At 38.3% G+C, this 17,702-nt stretch overlaps 1 protein-coding gene across 2 annotated transcripts in view; it reads left to right on the top strand.

Moving 5' to 3' along the window:
- The window catches only part of LOC111578495 (phospholipid phosphatase-related protein type 4-like), a 67,556-nt gene that overhangs the window by 31,547 nt on the left and 18,307 nt on the right, over positions 1 to 17,702 (top strand). For both annotated transcript variants that reach the window (XR_008602863.1, XM_055014062.1), the window contains exons 5-8: positions 4,466 to 4,523; positions 4,685 to 4,858; positions 11,007 to 11,142; positions 12,443 to 12,668. Coding sequence is in view for 1 of the 2 variants with exons in the window: in XM_055014062.1 (XP_054870037.1) it covers positions 4,466 to 4,523; positions 4,685 to 4,858; positions 11,007 to 11,142; positions 12,443 to 12,668 (594 nt within the window). In the remaining variant the exon portion in view is untranslated. The remainder of the gene's footprint in view (positions 1 to 4,465; positions 4,524 to 4,684; positions 4,859 to 11,006; positions 11,143 to 12,442; positions 12,669 to 17,702) is intronic.

Here is a 17,702-nt window from a genome sequence, read left to right on the forward strand (position 1 = left end):
GGATATTTTAAGAATTTTGCTATCAACTTGGTGTGGAGTTTTGGTTCTGTTGACGTCCCTACTCAGCTGTGTTGAGATATTTCATGAGTGACTTTTGGAATCTGAAATTTTCCTACATTAGGACCAGAGTTGTAATATTCAAAGTCAAAGAAACCATTTTGAGACTGAGAAACAAGAATAAAATAGTAAAAGACACCAGCTAAACCCCCAGATAACCCAGATCAACTGTCTGGAACATCATTATCAGGAGGAGTGTAACTGTGAGCTGGTAGGTGAAGGAACACCTCCACAGCTGATGACAGAGCAATTCTCACTGTCATGAAGAAAAATCCCCAAAGGTTTCTCCAACAGATCAGAAACACTGTTTAGGAGGTAATGTGTACAAGTCAGTGTTTAAAATGTCCTAAATAGAAATAGTGAGGCTAGACTGCAACATGCAAACCAGCAGTAAGGAAGGGAAATACTGCAGTGTTTCAGATTAGAGTTTGATCAAAGTATTTAAAGAAGCCAGTAAGATCTGGAAAAAGGTGGAGAGATGAGATGAACCTGAGTGATGGCAAGAGAAGAGATGTGTGGAAGGGAAGGAAAAGGAAGGAAACCTGGTGGTTGGGGGTGTTCTGGCCTCGGCTTGTCTTCACAGATGAGCAAAGAAGACGTTTAGAAACATTAGGAGAACGTTCGGCTCCTACACAGCGGAGCAGATTATTTATTTAAAAGGCAACAATGGTGCGTTTAACACCCTGCTGTGCAAACAATGCAGTGACGGCAGCTGAGAAGAACATCTGTTGCTTTTTATATATGGCGAGGTGTATTTATATATATTTATATATAAGTCACTGCTGACTGGACAACACCTCTGATGCACCTACTAAGTAGGACATACTGTACCTTAAAGCCTGTTGCACATCTTTTCACACCATTTAAACCAGAGGTGTCAAACTCAGGTTCCACATCCAGTCCAGTCTGATCTCGAGTGGACTGGACCAGTAAAACCAGTAAAACACAGCATAATAACCTCTAAATAACCACAACTCCTGATGGTTTCTTTGGTTTAGTGCAAAAATAAAATCACATTTACAGAATTATTTTTCTTTTACAAAACATTATAAACAACCTGAAATTTCTGAAGAAAAAGAAATTGAATTTCCTCAACGTTCAGCCTCAGTTCATCATTTCTACATTACAACTTCCAGATCACAGAGTGTCTACAAAGGAACACAACATTTAGTTATCTGGAACTGAACCATAGAGGATTTACTGGAGGATCAAAACCACAAAAATTTGTTTTTTTACACAAATTCCAAAATTAATTAACTATTTTTAATTAATTGAAGTGATTTTGTAAAAATCTCCCTTCACTTTGATATTAAAGAGGTTTTTCCTGCAAATTCTTGTCAATAAACATCAATTATGTCATCCGTGATTTCATGTATAAAAGCAACAAAAAGGGTGAAGGGAGGTGAATACTTTTTATAGACGTCGTTTGTTGTTGTTTGCTGTCGCTGATGAAGCTGCTCAGAAGCCTCGTATCTCCGCTTTCTGTCTCCAGCTCTCACTGTAATAAATATATATAGTATAATAATATATATAATAATATATATTATATAATGTGAATCCACTTCACTTCTGGAGAAAACAGTTTTCAGTGTCCTCTAAGAAACTAGAAAGTTTGTGCTGTCTGTTCTAGCATTTTCTACCCACAATCCATCAGACTCCTGAACTCCAAAACCTGAAAACCTGAATGCACAGCGTCACTTTTAATGGTTCAAATGCTGCTCATGTGCAGTTTCACGACCATATTTATTCTATGTTATTGGTTTTTATTTCATTTCATTTACCTCCCATATTGCATATATCTGGCATATGTTGTTTTATATGTACATTTGATTTTATTATTTAATGTTGATATATTATTGCTTGTTATCAATGCACCGTCCAGCACTTAATCGGCCGCTTGTTAAAGCCAGTTAATACAGAACCACGTGAGCTCTCGCTGTAGGCAAAACCATCACCAGCATATGTGTGATGTATGATTGATCAGTGGAGGATCTGATGGTCAGCTGTCCTCCTACCTGCGTGGGTTCTTTCTATATGTTCTGATTATCTTCCCACAGTCAAAAGCCGAGTACATTAGGTGAAGCGACGCCTCTAAATTACTCACACTGCTCGGTGTGAATGTGACTGTGGACGGCTGTCTGTCTCTGTGTGTGGGCGTCTTTCAGTCCAGCGAGGACATCTCAGTATAATGAAGACGTTTTAATCTACAGAGCCTCAGTTTGGAGAGAGTTTTTGTCTCGCTTGCACTTTTTCCACACAGAGAATAAAAGGTTCAGATATTGAATGAACAGAGGATCTGAAAGGAAACAAAAACTTGGATTAATTAACCCTCGTGTCGTCCTGTGGGTCATAATTGACCCGTTTTAAAGTTTGAAAATGTGAAAAAAATAAAATTTTCACAGTGAAACTTCTGATGTCCACATTTTCAACATTTTTGGGAAATCTTTGAACATTTTTTGGTGGAAAAAAAGAAATGTTAAAAATGTTTCTTCAGAACATTCACATAAAAATCAACTTTGCTGGATTTTGGTTGATTTTTATGTGAATGTTTATATTACAAGTTAATTAGAAGTTAATATTAGAAGTTTTACTGATATATATGGAATCACTTTAGATATTTTTAGGATTTTTTTGGAAGATTTTTACTCATTTTTTTGAAAATATTTACAGGAATTTTCTTGTCAAATTTGGGGGATTTTTTTTTAAAAAAAAATAAAACTTTAAAGGGAAACTTTTAAGGAATTATTGGAATTTTATTCCTTGAAGGTTTTGCAAATTTTCAGAAATTTGGGGAATTTTTTTGCTGAATTTTTGGATTTTTTTCAGACAAGGAAACAGTATTTTTTGGTGCCTGTAAATGAGGACAGCAGGAGGGTTAACTAAACCTTCAGACACAGAAACAGGTTCAGTGAAAACACTACCAACGTTCTGCGCTTCAGAGCGGAATTATCTGGAGTACAGCAGGCATCCTCCGTCATCTTTAGCTGCTTTAAAAATCTCTGGGTATTTTTTAATTAAATCCTAAAACAGCATTTCCTCTGTGTAATTAAAATGCTATTTCTGTGGTGTAAACAGGATTATTATATGGGCAGCTTTCTGTATGCAAATGTGTAAGCAGAGGCTGGTTTTTCTCTCGGTGTTTGTAGTTTACAGGAATTAAATATGACCCACTTAGTGCAAACCATTGAGTCTTTTTAGTGGATAAAATAACAACCAGTGACATCAAAATGTACCAGAAAGCATTAATGAATGTGTCATATGCTGTATTTTTAGTATATGCCAAACTTTAGTTCATATGCTGGATAATCTTTTGTAGTATTTGAGCTACAACATAAAGAATCCCACATCAGAGATGTACAGGTTTGGCCATAAGTTTCCATACAGACGAAAAATAACAACAGCTGTTTTTATTTAACCCTCCTGTTGTCCTCATTTATGGGCACCAAAAAATATTGTCTCCTTGTCTGAAAAAAAATCCAAAAATTCAGCAAAAAAAATTCCCCAAATTTCTGAAAATTTGCAAAACTTTCAGGAAGAAAATTCCAATAAATCCTCAAAAGTTTTATTTTAAAAAATCCCCCCAATTTGGAAAGAAAATTCTTGTAAATATTTTCAAAAATGAGTAGAAATCTTCCAAAAAAATCCTAAAAATATCTAAAGTAATTCTATATATATCAGTCAAACTTCTAATATTTTCTTTAAGAACATTCACATAAAAATCAACCAAAACCCAGTGAATTTCGCTGAATTTTGGTTGATTTTTTTGTGAATGTGCTTAAGAAACTTTTTGAACATTTTTTTCCACCAAGAAATGTTCAAAGATTTCCCAAAAATGTTTAAAATGTGGACATGAGAAGTTTCACTGTGAAAATATGTATTTTTTCCACATTTTCAAACTTTAAAACGGGTCAATTTGACCCACAGGTCGACATGAGGGTTAATTAATGTGCTCTGTGTGATTACTATTGTTTGGAAAGCCCATATTAATACATGTTTAAACTGTTGATGAACTTGCATTAACACAGCTGAAGTTCTGCTTGTGGTTGTGTTGGTGAAACGTTCCTGGAGATGATTTATGTCTCGTATCTCCACCTGATACACCATGGCCTTCAAGTGCCCCAAAAGATAGCATCAGACGCATCTTCTGGGGCTTCTGAAACATAAACACATATACATTATACATTTTCCTGTGTATAGAAGCTTCTGGCCCATCCTGTAGAGTCGGTTGCTCTTCTCGTTCCACTTAATATCCTGCATTTATTAAACAGCTGCTCGAGCACACACCGCTCCAAGTTTCTTTGAAAGTCACTTTACCGCTCTGAATGAATATTCAGCATTGTCCTTCGCTGTCTGAACATGATAATTAGCATGAAGAACACTGTGCTATCCTGTCTTTGTGTCTTTATAGGAAGTCTTTCCCCTCCCAGCATGCTACTCTGGCTGCCTTCGCTGCTGTCTACATCTCAGTAAGTGGTTGAGTCTCACTTGTGGAATGAGACTTTAAGTCAGTTTCTGAAATAGCCTCTGCATTTTAAAAATGAAAATTTATCAGTGTGGATGTCGCTAATGTAAAAATCTAACTGTATTTAAAGATAATGACTTGCTAATGTGGAGTTGTGTGTTTCAGATGTACTTCAACACGGTGCTGACGGACTCAGCCAAGCTGCTGAAGCCTCTCCTGGTGTTCTCCTTCGTCATGCTGGCCATCCTGGCTGGGTTAACCAGGATCATCCAGTTCAGAAACCACCCTGTTGACGTCTACTGTGGATGGTTACTGGGAGCTGCCATCGCTGTTTATCTGGTAAGACTCAACACAGCAGCTCCATCCACCCATCAGCCACAGCATCTGACCACTGAAGAACATCCATCATCTGGTTCTAATCCAACGTTCTGCTGGGAAACCTTGAGTCCTGACTTTCATGTGGATGTTTGGCATGTTCCACCACCTAAACACTGCCGGTCAAGCAATCCCCCACATCCCACCCTCCATGGCAACAGCAGTCCTTGATGCCAGTTTCCACCCTCAGCAGGACAATGAACCCCGACACACCACAAAAACTGCTCAGTAGTGACTTGGGGAACACAACAGAGCTAAGCTGTTCCCTCGAGTTCCACCCTCCCCAGATCCAGATCTTATTAAGCATCTGTGGGATGTTCCAGGATCAGCCTGATCTAGGTAGGACCCACCCTGAGGACCTCTAGGACCCACAGAATTCTTTGAAACCATCCTGGTACCACAGAACATCTCCAGAGGTTCTGAGTCCATGAAGCACTGGGTCAGAGGAGTTTTAGCAGCATAAATGGCTGAATGTCCTGTCTTGAGTTACTGTAGTGTTTTTTACTCCGCCAAGGAATAGCGGAGTTATGTGACGATCGGCGTCTGTCTGTCTGTCTGTATGTCTGTCTGTCTGTCTGTATGTCCGTCCGTCTGTCTGTGTGCAACATCACTCAAAAACAGACCAATGGATTTGGATGAAATTTTCAGGAGAAGTCTTGAATGACACAAGGACCACCTCATTAAATGTCCACAGTGATGCAGATTATAGTCTGGATCCACAGCTTTGTTAAGGATTTCCCATTACCAGATATAGCTGCCGGCACGGCGTCGCTGTAACCATGACAACAAGTGAACACTGTGTCAGTTACCTGCTGATGATCACATGATTGCGATCCTACTACAAATTGACTGATTTATCAGTTGGAAATCATCCAAGGAACCAATGATTAAACTGTGGGCTGTTTCTGAGTCCCGCTACATATTTAGGTCATGTATGTAGCAAACCCCAGCCAGACAATGGTGAAGCTCCTGGTGGTTCACAAAGCCTTGAAGTTCAGCCGTCAGCCTTATTTTAAAAATAAATTCACCTTTCTGTCCTTCCCTCCTTTCTTCAGGAAACACCATCAGAGCTTGTCTCCATTCCAGCTGCTTCTAAGTTCAGACACATCGTTTACTAGACAGCAACAGCTGGAACTGTTTTCTTTCATCTTTACGGGAATTTTAGGACTTTTCAGCAGCGTCTTCATCATGTCAAGAAACCGCTTCTTAGATAAACACTTTCTGTGCCCCTGGAATGGTGACAAAATAAAAGTCTGTAACATTAAAAATGCACCTTCAAAATAAAAGCCTGGAAGGAACGGTTATTTTAACAGTAGCAAAACAAAGGTTTGCCGAAAGTGATGAACTGATCAACAGACCTTTATAAGAGTAATTTACATGCAATTCGGTATCCAAACATAACGTGCACATGCCTGTGCTCAGCACAAGATCATTTTTTATTTAACATTTCACCCGTCGATAATTAAACGTCAACTGAGCAGCCTTGGAGGAGGACTGCGTTCTTTGTGGGCTTTTCTAGTAAGTTATTCTCTTGTTTTTTACTGTTAAGCTCTTTGGTCACTTTGGCTTTTGGAAAGGACTATACAAATAAACTGTGATTGATTGATTTTTTATTTTAATATTCCCTATTAGTCCCACAAGGGGAAATTTGCAGTTTTGGCATATCCCAAATGGTACAGCGCCCCTTCCTGGAACAGGAAGGGTTAAGGGCCTCGCTCAAGGGCCCAACAGTGGCCGCAATGGGGTTTGAATCTCTGACCTTCTGATCAGTCATGCAGAAACGTAACCACTACCCCATTACTCTTGTTTGGAGTACTCCTGAACTCATCATTGCCTAGAATTGCAAATGTCTGCATATGCTAACATCCATGCAGACTGTCATACTGGACATTAACAGCAGAGTCTGCATACTGTCCTGTACATTAACATTTTGTTCATTAACATGGTGAGGTCAAGGTGTCCTCCTCTATCCAGGCCTTTTGTGCTCTGTTATTCTGTTCGGCCAGATGGTCAACTCTAGATATAAACGTCTTCCATTTTACAGATATTGAGGCCACTGTGCTCCTGGGAACACTCAGAACTCGGCTTTATAACCTTTCTAAGATCTGTGCCTCGCTGCAGGTCTTCACTACAGGAAACAGCAACAGCCTCCTAGCAGCAACCTGCACCATGAACATGGGAAGTTTTTTCAGGCCTGCTTGGGCTCAGCGTTGCAAAGACAGAGTGTTTTTTAGCAGAATGACAATGAGGTGCAGCTGACAGCTCTGTGGAGATGACTGGTTGTTCAGTGGATGGAAGTATAAGCATGTCGTTGCCTCAGTGATCTGCAGTTTGAGTAATGAAACCATTTTAGTTAAACTGTATTTGAGGTGTGGGGGTGGGAGGGAGACCAGCCAATCAGAGTTTTTTGTTTTTTCAGTAAGTTTTCCTGCTCATTCCTGCAGAATCGGCGTTATTTAGAAGTAATAATCTCAGTGCAGGACATGCGGTTCAGTACAGCTTGGAGGAAACATGGGTGTTGAACTGTTCTGTAGAAACTGGTGGATAAAACCTCCCACACAGCATCACCCTCCAGCCCACACACACATTAACACACACTCTTCAGCTGCCTACACTGTGTTTCTACCTTCTCCTGCAGGAAGAATCTCTGTGAGGTTGTGCTCCAGAACAACAGCTCTCCATCAGTTGATGCAGTCAGTTACTCAACACAGTTAGACTGAAACCGTTTCACTGGCAGAGGAACAGCTTTTCATGCAAACACAGAATTACTGACCTGGAACATCTCCTCTGTGATGAACTTAGCTTCACTTTTCCTGTAGTCCCGGACAATAAAGAGATGATGATTAACCCTTGTGTCGTCCTGCAGGTCAAAATCGATCTGGTTTAAAGTTTGAAAATGTGAGGAAAAATCTGTTTTCACAGTGAAACTTCTGATGTCCACATTTTAAACATTTTTGGGAAAACTTTGAACATTTTTTGGTGGGAAAAAAGAAATACTAAAAATGTTTCTTCAGAACATTCACATAAAAATCAACCAAAATCCAGTGAAACTGGCTGGATTTTGGTTGATTTTTATGTGAATGTTCTTAAAGAAAATATTAGAAGTTTTACTGATATATATAGAATCACTTTAGATATTTTTACGATTTTTTTTGGAAGATTTTTCCTTAATTTTTGAAAATATTTACAAGAATTTTCTTGTCAAATTTGGGGGATTTTTTTTAAAATAAAACTTTTAAGGGAACCTTTTCAGTAATTATTGGAATTTTCTTCCTGAAATTTTTGCAAATTTTCAGACATTTGGGGAATTTCTTTGCTGAATTTTTGGATTTTTTTCAGACAAGGAAACAATATTTTTTGATGCCTGTAAATGAGGACAACAGGAGGGTTAAACACCCGGTGCAGGCTTCACTGAGCTATTTTAAGGTGCTTTGTAACATCTATGAGTAGAATAAAATGAGAGGAAAAGCCGATAATGTGAGGCTGACTAGCAGCCTCCATGTGTTTGTGTTGGAGTGCAGCTCTGGGTCGGGTTTGGCAAGAAAAGCTGCTGATTAGCTGATAGCACAAAACAGAAATGTAATTACTCTGCTACCAAACAGTGTTTATTCCAGTCGTAGCTCCAGCAACTGCTTTTCAGTCACATATAATGCGTACCGTTGGAAATGTTTCCATGGCTCTGCTCAGACGTGTCGTTTATTTTTTCAATATTTCATAAGTCTACCTTTATTTTTATGACAGGCTCAGTCCTACTCTGGCACACATTTCTTTCTCTGCCGTTCTTCAGAGACCATTTTTCAGCTGCTCTTTGCTGGAGGGCTTGCTTTGGTCAACATGTCTCCTTAAATTACCGCCAATATGTTCTATTGGACTAAAGCTTAATAGCTGTCACTTTTTTCTTCTTGTGGCATTTTAAAGCATTTTGGATAGGGATGTTCAATAATATTGGCCCAATACTTGCAGAAAAATGTAGTATCGGTCAATAGCGTTATCGTTTTTTATACCTATCATGAAAACCGATTAAATAATGTCTGGATTTCACCGACAGTTTTCTAAATTGTATAGTATAGCTGCCACATTGAAATAGATTCATAGAGGGAGGGAGAGTGGGAACTGCTGTTAGAGACAAAAACAAAAAAATATATATGACATGTTTTCCATAAGTTCAGTTGAAGTAGTTTTCTTATTTTACAGACAATGTTTCCATCTGAAAGCCTTGTTGCATCTGAGAATGCATCCAATGGAGCATCACAATAAAATGAGGCATGATGTGTTAATTCCACCACAGGAGATATGTGATGTTACCTAGAATTAGTTAAACAACCCACAGATATCGGAATCGGAAATTGAGAATTGGATGATATCAGCATATCGGCAAAAATATCAGACATCTCTAGTTTTGGATCATTATCGTGCTGGGATATTTCCCATCTGTCGAGCTAATGCAGGCTGGGAGTCATCTATATCCACCTACGTTCTTGGTGAAATCTATAAATGTAATCTTTCCACCACTTTTTCCACTCATGCCGCCTCAGATCGTCCACCTTCCTCCGAGCTTCTCTGTGCATTCACTGTGCTAGAAAAACTCACTGGATCTCATTAAGGCTGAGTTTTGCATCACGAAGCAACACCCTTCATAGATCCTGAGCTTCTCACTGTCTAAGCTGTGGCAGAAACTTAGATTTCCAATGATCACATTGTCCTGAATCTGAAGCACATCTGTTTTCCAGAGCTGGACTGTCCACTGTGTCATTTTATTAAAAGGCTCACTGCGGCTCTAATATGTTGTACAATGGCCGGTTCTATGCCTCTTGATTATTACTGCAACCATGTTTCCACAGATTTTTGCTTTTTTGTTTCCTCTGGGAATTCTTTTCCACCATCCATGGGTCCAAACTAAGAAACTTCTGGTCATTTTCTGCATTGAGTTTCTACAGTGGGGCCTCTATTTCCAATCTAGCCCTTCCTAAGTCTGTGTTTCTGATTGTTCATAAGAGGAAATAATCGACTTTTCAACTTCCAAGTAAAGCAGTTATTGAGAGGTGACTCATTTACCATTTAACTGATGTTGCTCGGTAGTGTAGTTTTCACCACTGCTGATTGGAGGACTGACCCAGCATGTGTTATTATCCTCCATCTTGTTCTTCAAAACCAACAGATGTAAGTGTTCCTATGGTCACATGCACAGGATGTGACCAATATGTTTTCTTTCATACTCTTTTCACTATATTGGATGTTATAAGACTTACTAAAGGTGTGTTGTTTTTCACGGAACAAAAGCAGATGCCACCTGAATGAGTAGGAAGCCGATGATTGGGTGACAACCTTTAGAGGGATAATTTCACTCCATCTAGGGTTTGATTATGCACCCTGATAAAGTCATACTCCCAGAAAACACTGCCTGATTTTAACCCTCCTGTTGTCCTCATTTATGGGCATCAAAAAATATTGTTTCCTTGTCTGAAAAAAATCCCCAAATTCTGCAAAAAAAATTCCCCAAATTTCTGAAAATTTGCAAAACCTTCAGGAAGAAAATTCCAATAATTCTTTCAAAGTTTCCCTAAAAAATTTTATTTAAAAACAATCCCGCAAATTTGGCAAGAAAATTCTTGTAAATATTTTCAAAAAATGAGTAAAATCTTCCAAAAAATCCTAAAAATATCTAAAGTGATTCCATATATATCAGTAAAACTTCTAATATTTTCTTTAAGAACATTCAAAATAAAATCAACCAAAATCCAGTGAATTTCACTGGATTTTGTTTGATTTTATTTTGAATGTTCTGAAGAAACATTTTAAACATTTTTTTCCACTAAAAAATGTTCAAAAATTTCCCAAAAATGTTGAAAATGTGGACATCAGAAGTTTCACTGTGAAATTTTTTTTTTACCACATTTTCAAACCTTAAACCAGATTAGTTTTGACCCGCAGGACGACACGAGGGTAAAACACAATCAGGCCTCAATTTAAAAAACAAAAAACTGAAAGTAGAAAGTTTATTCAGCTGCTGTTGGGAACATGGAGATCATTTGCTCTTTAAAATTGGACCTTCCAGAGGAGTTTCGTTGCTGTATTTAAACTTCATGTACTTCTGTGTTTGTTCCTCATGCAGGGCGTCTATGCTGTAGGGAACTTCCAGCCGAGTGAAGATCGCTCCAGAAGTCGACCACCTCCACCGATCCTGAGAGAGCCGCCGCTCTCCTCCCTGCCCAACGTCAGCCAATCAGCAGTCACCAACAGCCACCCAGGTAACAGCAGACGAGCCAGGTGTCTGCCCTGCACAAAAAGTAATGATTAAAAAATAGAACAAAACTGTAAGTAATGTCTAAAAATCTATCTTTTAATTAGTGTTTTAGCACAATTGACCATGAAATGACATCTTCTTTTACTCTATGGTAGTTTAAAGATAAACTATGCATATTAAAGGATTGAAAAGTATAAATATTTTAACTGTTATTTCACAGATTTTCCCAATTTGGTTAAAATGCAGATTATATCTAGTATGTTAACTAAAAAAATTCAAAACTATAAAGAATGTCCACATCAAATGGTGCATTTTCTTTTACAATGTCTGACCATATCAGATAAAAAATGTTATTCTTTCACAGATATTTCTCACTTATCGCTATTTTTGCAGTTTCTGAATGTTAGAGTCTAGAACATTTTTATCATTTTTTCCTTGGACCCGTTGCTGGCAGATGTTTTGGCTTTTCAGGATGTTTTTTAATTGTGTAAAGTTTTAGACATAACTTTTACTGTGACATTAACAGAAAGTCTTCTGCTTTTCTCTTTCCAAAACAATCCATTCTGGGTATTAATATCAATCCAAAATCCATAACACAGAATAGTAGAACATTCTTGTTGCTTGATTGAGATTCATTTTCTGTCAGCACTAAAAAAGGCCATTTTGATGATTTAAAAGGGGCACTGTAAAGTTGCTAAACCTGCAAGAGACAGACTGAAAAGACTGAAGCAGACAGAGAGAGAGATCATACTTTTAAGACTTCTGAATGAATCTACCAGAATCAAACTTTCAGTGCAGAATTTTGCTGTAACGTCTTGACAAAACACTAAGTTTTTTGGTCAAACAACCAGAAATCGTCCCTTTCAGCCTCTCTACTCGTCAGATTTGTTTCCCTGCATCTTCTTTTTCTTCCCTAAAATAAAATTCAGCTTGAAGAGTTGCAGGTTGGACACAGTTTATGAGATTCAGCGTTCTTCCCAGATGGTGCTTCACATGTTATTTAAAAATGTGTGGATGATGATGGAGACCAGAGGAGGGTCTGCAGCTACCATCAGGAGAAGAAACAGCAGTTTAACAGTGGAAGAGCTGATTTAGTGGATCCTACACTTCTTGTGATGCAGCTTGATGATGAACAAGCCAAAGTGCTTCTTCTCATGTTGTAAAATTGGTGGAGTTCCTCCTCAACTTGTCACCAAACTTGCATAAACTCACTCGAATGGAAACTGGTCTTTTTAGAATTGAAGCCGATGTGATTTGGACCTCAGATGTTTATTTCTGATGCTTTTACTGTTGTCTTCTGATAGTTCACCACACTCTGGCTCCCAGCCAACCAGAGCCCATCATCACCAGGACCTCCTCCCACGCCATCTCCGCTGACCAGCCGCTGCCCATCCTGACTCGGAGCGCCTCCTACCGAGAGCCGTCCATGGCCATGAAGAGAGCCAGCGCCGAGGTGGAGGTCATCACTCCGTCCAGTCCGCCCGGCAACCACGACAACATGATGACCTTCAGCAGCAGCACCCTGCCCAGGTATCTGAACCAGAAAGCTATTTATTTATCTGTTTGAAGGTTAACTGCAGCGTATTTCCATTAACGTGGCTGTTCTGTCTCTAAGGGTCAGACTAACTTTGCATTCTCCACTTTCACTGGAGACAAATGAGGAGCTGCAAGAAACAGAAAAAAACATGATCTTCAATGAATCATTTCACCAGTTTTTTTCAGTGCACCCTTAACTTACAGAATTAATTAATGTTTCGGAATTCATAGCTGATGTGGTCTGGTGCCTCCAGCACAAATTCTCTCTAACAATGCAAAACCCAAACATAGAAACATATGAACACAAATGATATATATTTACATATAAAGACTAATAATTAAAAAAACAGATTTTGTATGTAGATATATAAAATCTGTAAAACCCAAATATAGAAAAAAATGAGCAAAAATAATATTTATTTACATATAAAAAATAAAAACTAATAATTAAAAAATATTGTGTGTATATATACACACACATACATGTATATATGTATGTGTGTATATACATATATGTATGTGTATATATACATATATACATACATACATATATATGTATGTATGTATATATACACATACACATATATATATATATATATGTATATGTGTGTATATATATATACATACATAAACATATAATCTGTAAAACCTGAACATAGAAAACTAAGCAAAAACAATATATATTTATTTAGATATAAATAATAAAAACTAATAAAAATGGTGTATTTTTGCAGCAGTGGGTTTTACAGGGTTATCCCTCAGTCCTCCATACTCCAAGCACATACAGAGGTGGAAAAAAGTTTTCGGACTCCTTGAAAATATTACACAGTCTCAAATATTATCATGAAATATTCATGGAAAAATCTTTGTTGTGTTTCAAAAGGTGTGGCTGCATTAGACAGAAACAACAGATGCTTAGAGTACACTCACATCTGGATAGGTTTAGCTCCAGAAAGACCAGCGACAGATGTTAGTCACTTTAACATGCCTTTAATAACTCGTGTTGCCTGTTGTTTTTTTCTAAGTGAGCTGCAGTGGACCTACTCCTCTGCAGGACTCAGGACATTACCTGGAGGCATACGTTGGTTTGCAGAAGGGGCTTTTTCACAAACACTGGACTAAAAATACTGCCTTGTACTGAGCACATGAACACATACCTGAGACTGCTGGATGTTTTTGTAAGAGAAGAAGAGGACAAACCTTTATGTCAAACTGATGATGCTGAGAAAACTGACGACGATGACTCCTTTCAGTCAACCTCTTCGTCCCACACATGGAGACCGAAAGGTTCACGTCCATCAGCAGCTTGTCTCGTCTCATCTGTCCATCAGCAGCTTGTCTCATCTCATCTGTCCATCAGCAGCTCGTCTCGTCTCATCTGTCAATCAGCAGCTCGTCTCATCTCATCTGTCCATCAGCAGCTCATCTCGTCTTATCTGTCCATCAGCAGCTCATCTCGTCTCATCTGTCCATCAGCAGCTCATCTCGTCTCATCTGTCTATCAGCAGCTCGTCTTATCTCATCTGTCCATCAGCAGCTCGTCTTGTCTCATTTGTCCATCTCATCTGTCCATCTCATCTGTCCATCAGCAGCTCGTCTCGTCTCATCTGTCAATCAGCAGCTCGTCTCATCTCATCTGTCCATCAGCAGCTCGTCTTGTCTCATTTGTCCATCTCATCTGTCCATCTCATCTGTCCATCAGCAGCTTGTCTTATCTCATCTGTCCATCAGCAGCTCGTCTCATCTCATCTGTCCATCAGCAGCTCATCTCGTCTCATCTGTCCATCAGCAGCTCATCTCGTCTCATCTGTCCATCAGCAGCTCATCTCGTCTCATCTGTCCATCAGCAGCTCGTCTCGTCTCATCTGTCTATCAGCAGCTCGTCTTATCTCATCTGTCCATCAGCAGTTCATCTCGTCTCATCTGTCCATCAGCAGCTCGTCTCGTCTCATCTGTCTATCAGCAGCTCGTCTTATCTCATCTGTCCATCAGCAGCTCGTCTCGTCTGAACTGTCCATCAGCAGCTCGTCTCGTCTGAACTGTCCATCAGCAGCTCGTCTCGTCTCATCTGTCTATCTCATCTGTCCATCAGCAGCTCGTCTTATCTCATCTGTCCATCTCATCTGTCCATCTCATCTGTCCATCAGCAGCTCGTCTCATCTCATCTGTCCATCAGCAGCTCATCTCCTCTCATCTGTCCATCAGCAGCTCATCTCGTCTCATCTGTCTACCAGCAGCTCGTCTCGTCTGAACTGTCCATCAGCAGCTCATCTTATCTCATCTGTCCATCTCATCTGTCTATCAGCAGCTCATCTTATCTGTCCATCAGCAACTCATCTTGTCTCATTTGTCCATCTCATCTGTCCATCTCATGCAGGAGGAAATATCCTGAACAGAATAAATGAATCTGCAGGACTACATTAACATAATAAATGGAGATACATATGGTATAAATCACCTTCTTAATCATTTGTTATTGACTCGGTGGACACAGTTAGTTAGAAAATGACTGGAAAATAATTGTAATTAGTGTTTTATTCCTCTGATTTCCGCAGCTTTGCTTCAGCTCTGCCATTACCGTGAGCAATCTGTACTGAGAGTAGCAGAAAAGTGATTTAGGAGGTGATAGAATTTTCTGTTCAACTGAGGAGGATACATGAAGGTCTGTGTGGGCAGAACTGAGACAACAACTCATTTGATAAATACTTGGAAAGCTCCACTCCACAGCAGAAAGACACAAGCTTTTTGATGGAGCTTCACTCTAGATGCTTTTCAGTAAGTCTCCGCTGGGTTATTCCTTCTCAAGGCATCAGATTTTCAGAACTATTTCTGCTCAACCATCTCGGATTGCCTGAAATTTTTATACTATAAAATATGGATATTCATAAAGACATTCGCGACGTATAAAAATACTTTCCAAGATGAAATAATCTTTAAAAATCTCCTGCCGACCCACTTTAAGCAGGAATTTAAGACTGAAATTTGACTCTATTTGGATGACAACATCTCAGGAACTCCTAAAGATAAGTCTGAAATCATTTTATTTATTTCTGTATGACACTGAGTCACAGTCTGCAATATCGGACAAGTTGATTTAAAGATCTCTGACTGGTCATGCAGAAGTCAACTAGAGATCTTTGCCAGTTTTAAAAAAAAAAAAAAAAAGAAATGATCTTGGACAGTATTTGAAATATCCCTCTAAAATGTCACAAATACAACTTTATATATGCATAGTTTATGATGAAAAAATAGTTCTAGGCAAATCAGCAGTGGATTTGAGATGGAATCACCTATAGAGATGACAGTTTCAGACACCAAATGGGGCAGTCTGTAATGAGCAAAAAAATCCTCTCAGCATGTTTTTAGATGTATAAAAAGTACTTTACATAAAAGTCCAATTATGTGGGTTGAAAATTCATAAAATGACATCTACTCCTCTCATTTAAAAATCCAGAATCTATGAAAAAGCAAATATTTCTCCTTTCAGAAGCTGCTGCTGGAACTACTGGAGTTAAAGACTTAAATGAACAAATATCAGTCCCTCTTTCTGAGGAGTGAAACACTAAATATGTGTCATAAAGACACACAAAGTGAAAGTTGAGATGCTTTTATCATGAACAAATGACAAGTATAGGAGATTGGCTGGGCTTGAGTTATTCTTTTATTTCAGGGAACCTTTTACCACCACTTAACCCTCGTGTCGTCCTGCGGGTCAAACTGACCCGTTTTAAAGTTTGAAAATGTGGGAAAAATATGGGTTCACAGTGAAATTTCTGATGTCCACATTTTCAACATTTTTGGGAAATCTTTGAACATTTTTTCAACATTTTTTGGTGGAAAAAAAGAAATGTTAAAAATGTTTCTTTAAGAACATTCACATGAAAATCAACCAAAATCCAGGGAATTTTGCTGGATTTTGGTTGATTTTTATTTGACTGTTCTTAAAGAAAATATTAGAAGTTTTACTCACATATATGTAATCACTTTAGATATTTTTAGGATTTCTTTGGATGATTTTTACAAATTTTTTTGAAAATATTTACAAAATGTTATTTTATTTTTTAAATAAAACTTTTACGGGAATTAAACGGGTTAATTAAACACATGGATGCAAGCTGAGAATGTAAATATATAGAGCTAGATAGGTGGACGAGTTGTTTTTGTTGCAGTAAATTAATGTAATTGTCTCTATTTTTTTTCTACCTTGAGTTTAAAACTTATAATATAGTGTTCAGTATGATTAAAATACCACTGATTGTAAAGAAAAGACTCATCCTCGTAACTCAACCATTGGTTGTTTTCATCTGAGGTTGTCAGAACTCAAAGTGTTGCATTGATTCTTTTTGTTGTGCCTAAACATTTATTTTGAGTCTAGTAGTTCTTCTGTACTTCAGTCGGGAGATAATCGGTGATGTTTTTATCTTTTCCCCCTCATGAGCAAACATAGATGTGCTGCACTGCTTTGGAAAGAGAAGATGTGATGTGATTCTTCATGACTGTCTCACTCCAAATCCCTCTTCTTAACACCGGCCTTAAAATCGCCAAACATCAGCGGAAATGCAGCTGAAAGTTGAACTGGTTCAGGGAGGAGAATTTGCTTCTTGTTTAGCAAAATGACTAGCAGGCTGCAGGATTAACAGACATGAAGCTGGACTTCACTGCAGTGTGTTTAACATTGTGCTGCAGGGAAAGAAATATTTTTCTTTCACTCTTGAAATATTATTAAATTAGATCAAATTAAATGAACTTTAATCACTATTATTTAAACCTGTTTAGGGTTCAGCTATCAGAAGGTGGATCTTGATTCTTTTGTGGAAGTACAAATGAGTAATTTGTGCTTTTAGTTAATGAGTTTAATGGAATAATTTATTCACTGTGCGACATGAATTAGTCACTTGTGTGTGCAGATTATTTTGTTCTGTGACAGCAGCTTTTAATTAGCATATTGTTCAGCAGTGAAGGTCTGTAGACACCAACAGCATCTTTCCAACCAACCAACAACCAGAAATTACAATAACTTATTTCATT

The sequence above is a fragment of the Amphiprion ocellaris genome, chromosome 10, assembly GCF_022539595.1.
Source record: "Amphiprion ocellaris isolate individual 3 ecotype Okinawa chromosome 10, ASM2253959v1, whole genome shotgun sequence".
Lineage (NCBI taxonomy): Eukaryota > Metazoa > Chordata > Actinopteri > Pomacentridae > Amphiprion > Amphiprion ocellaris.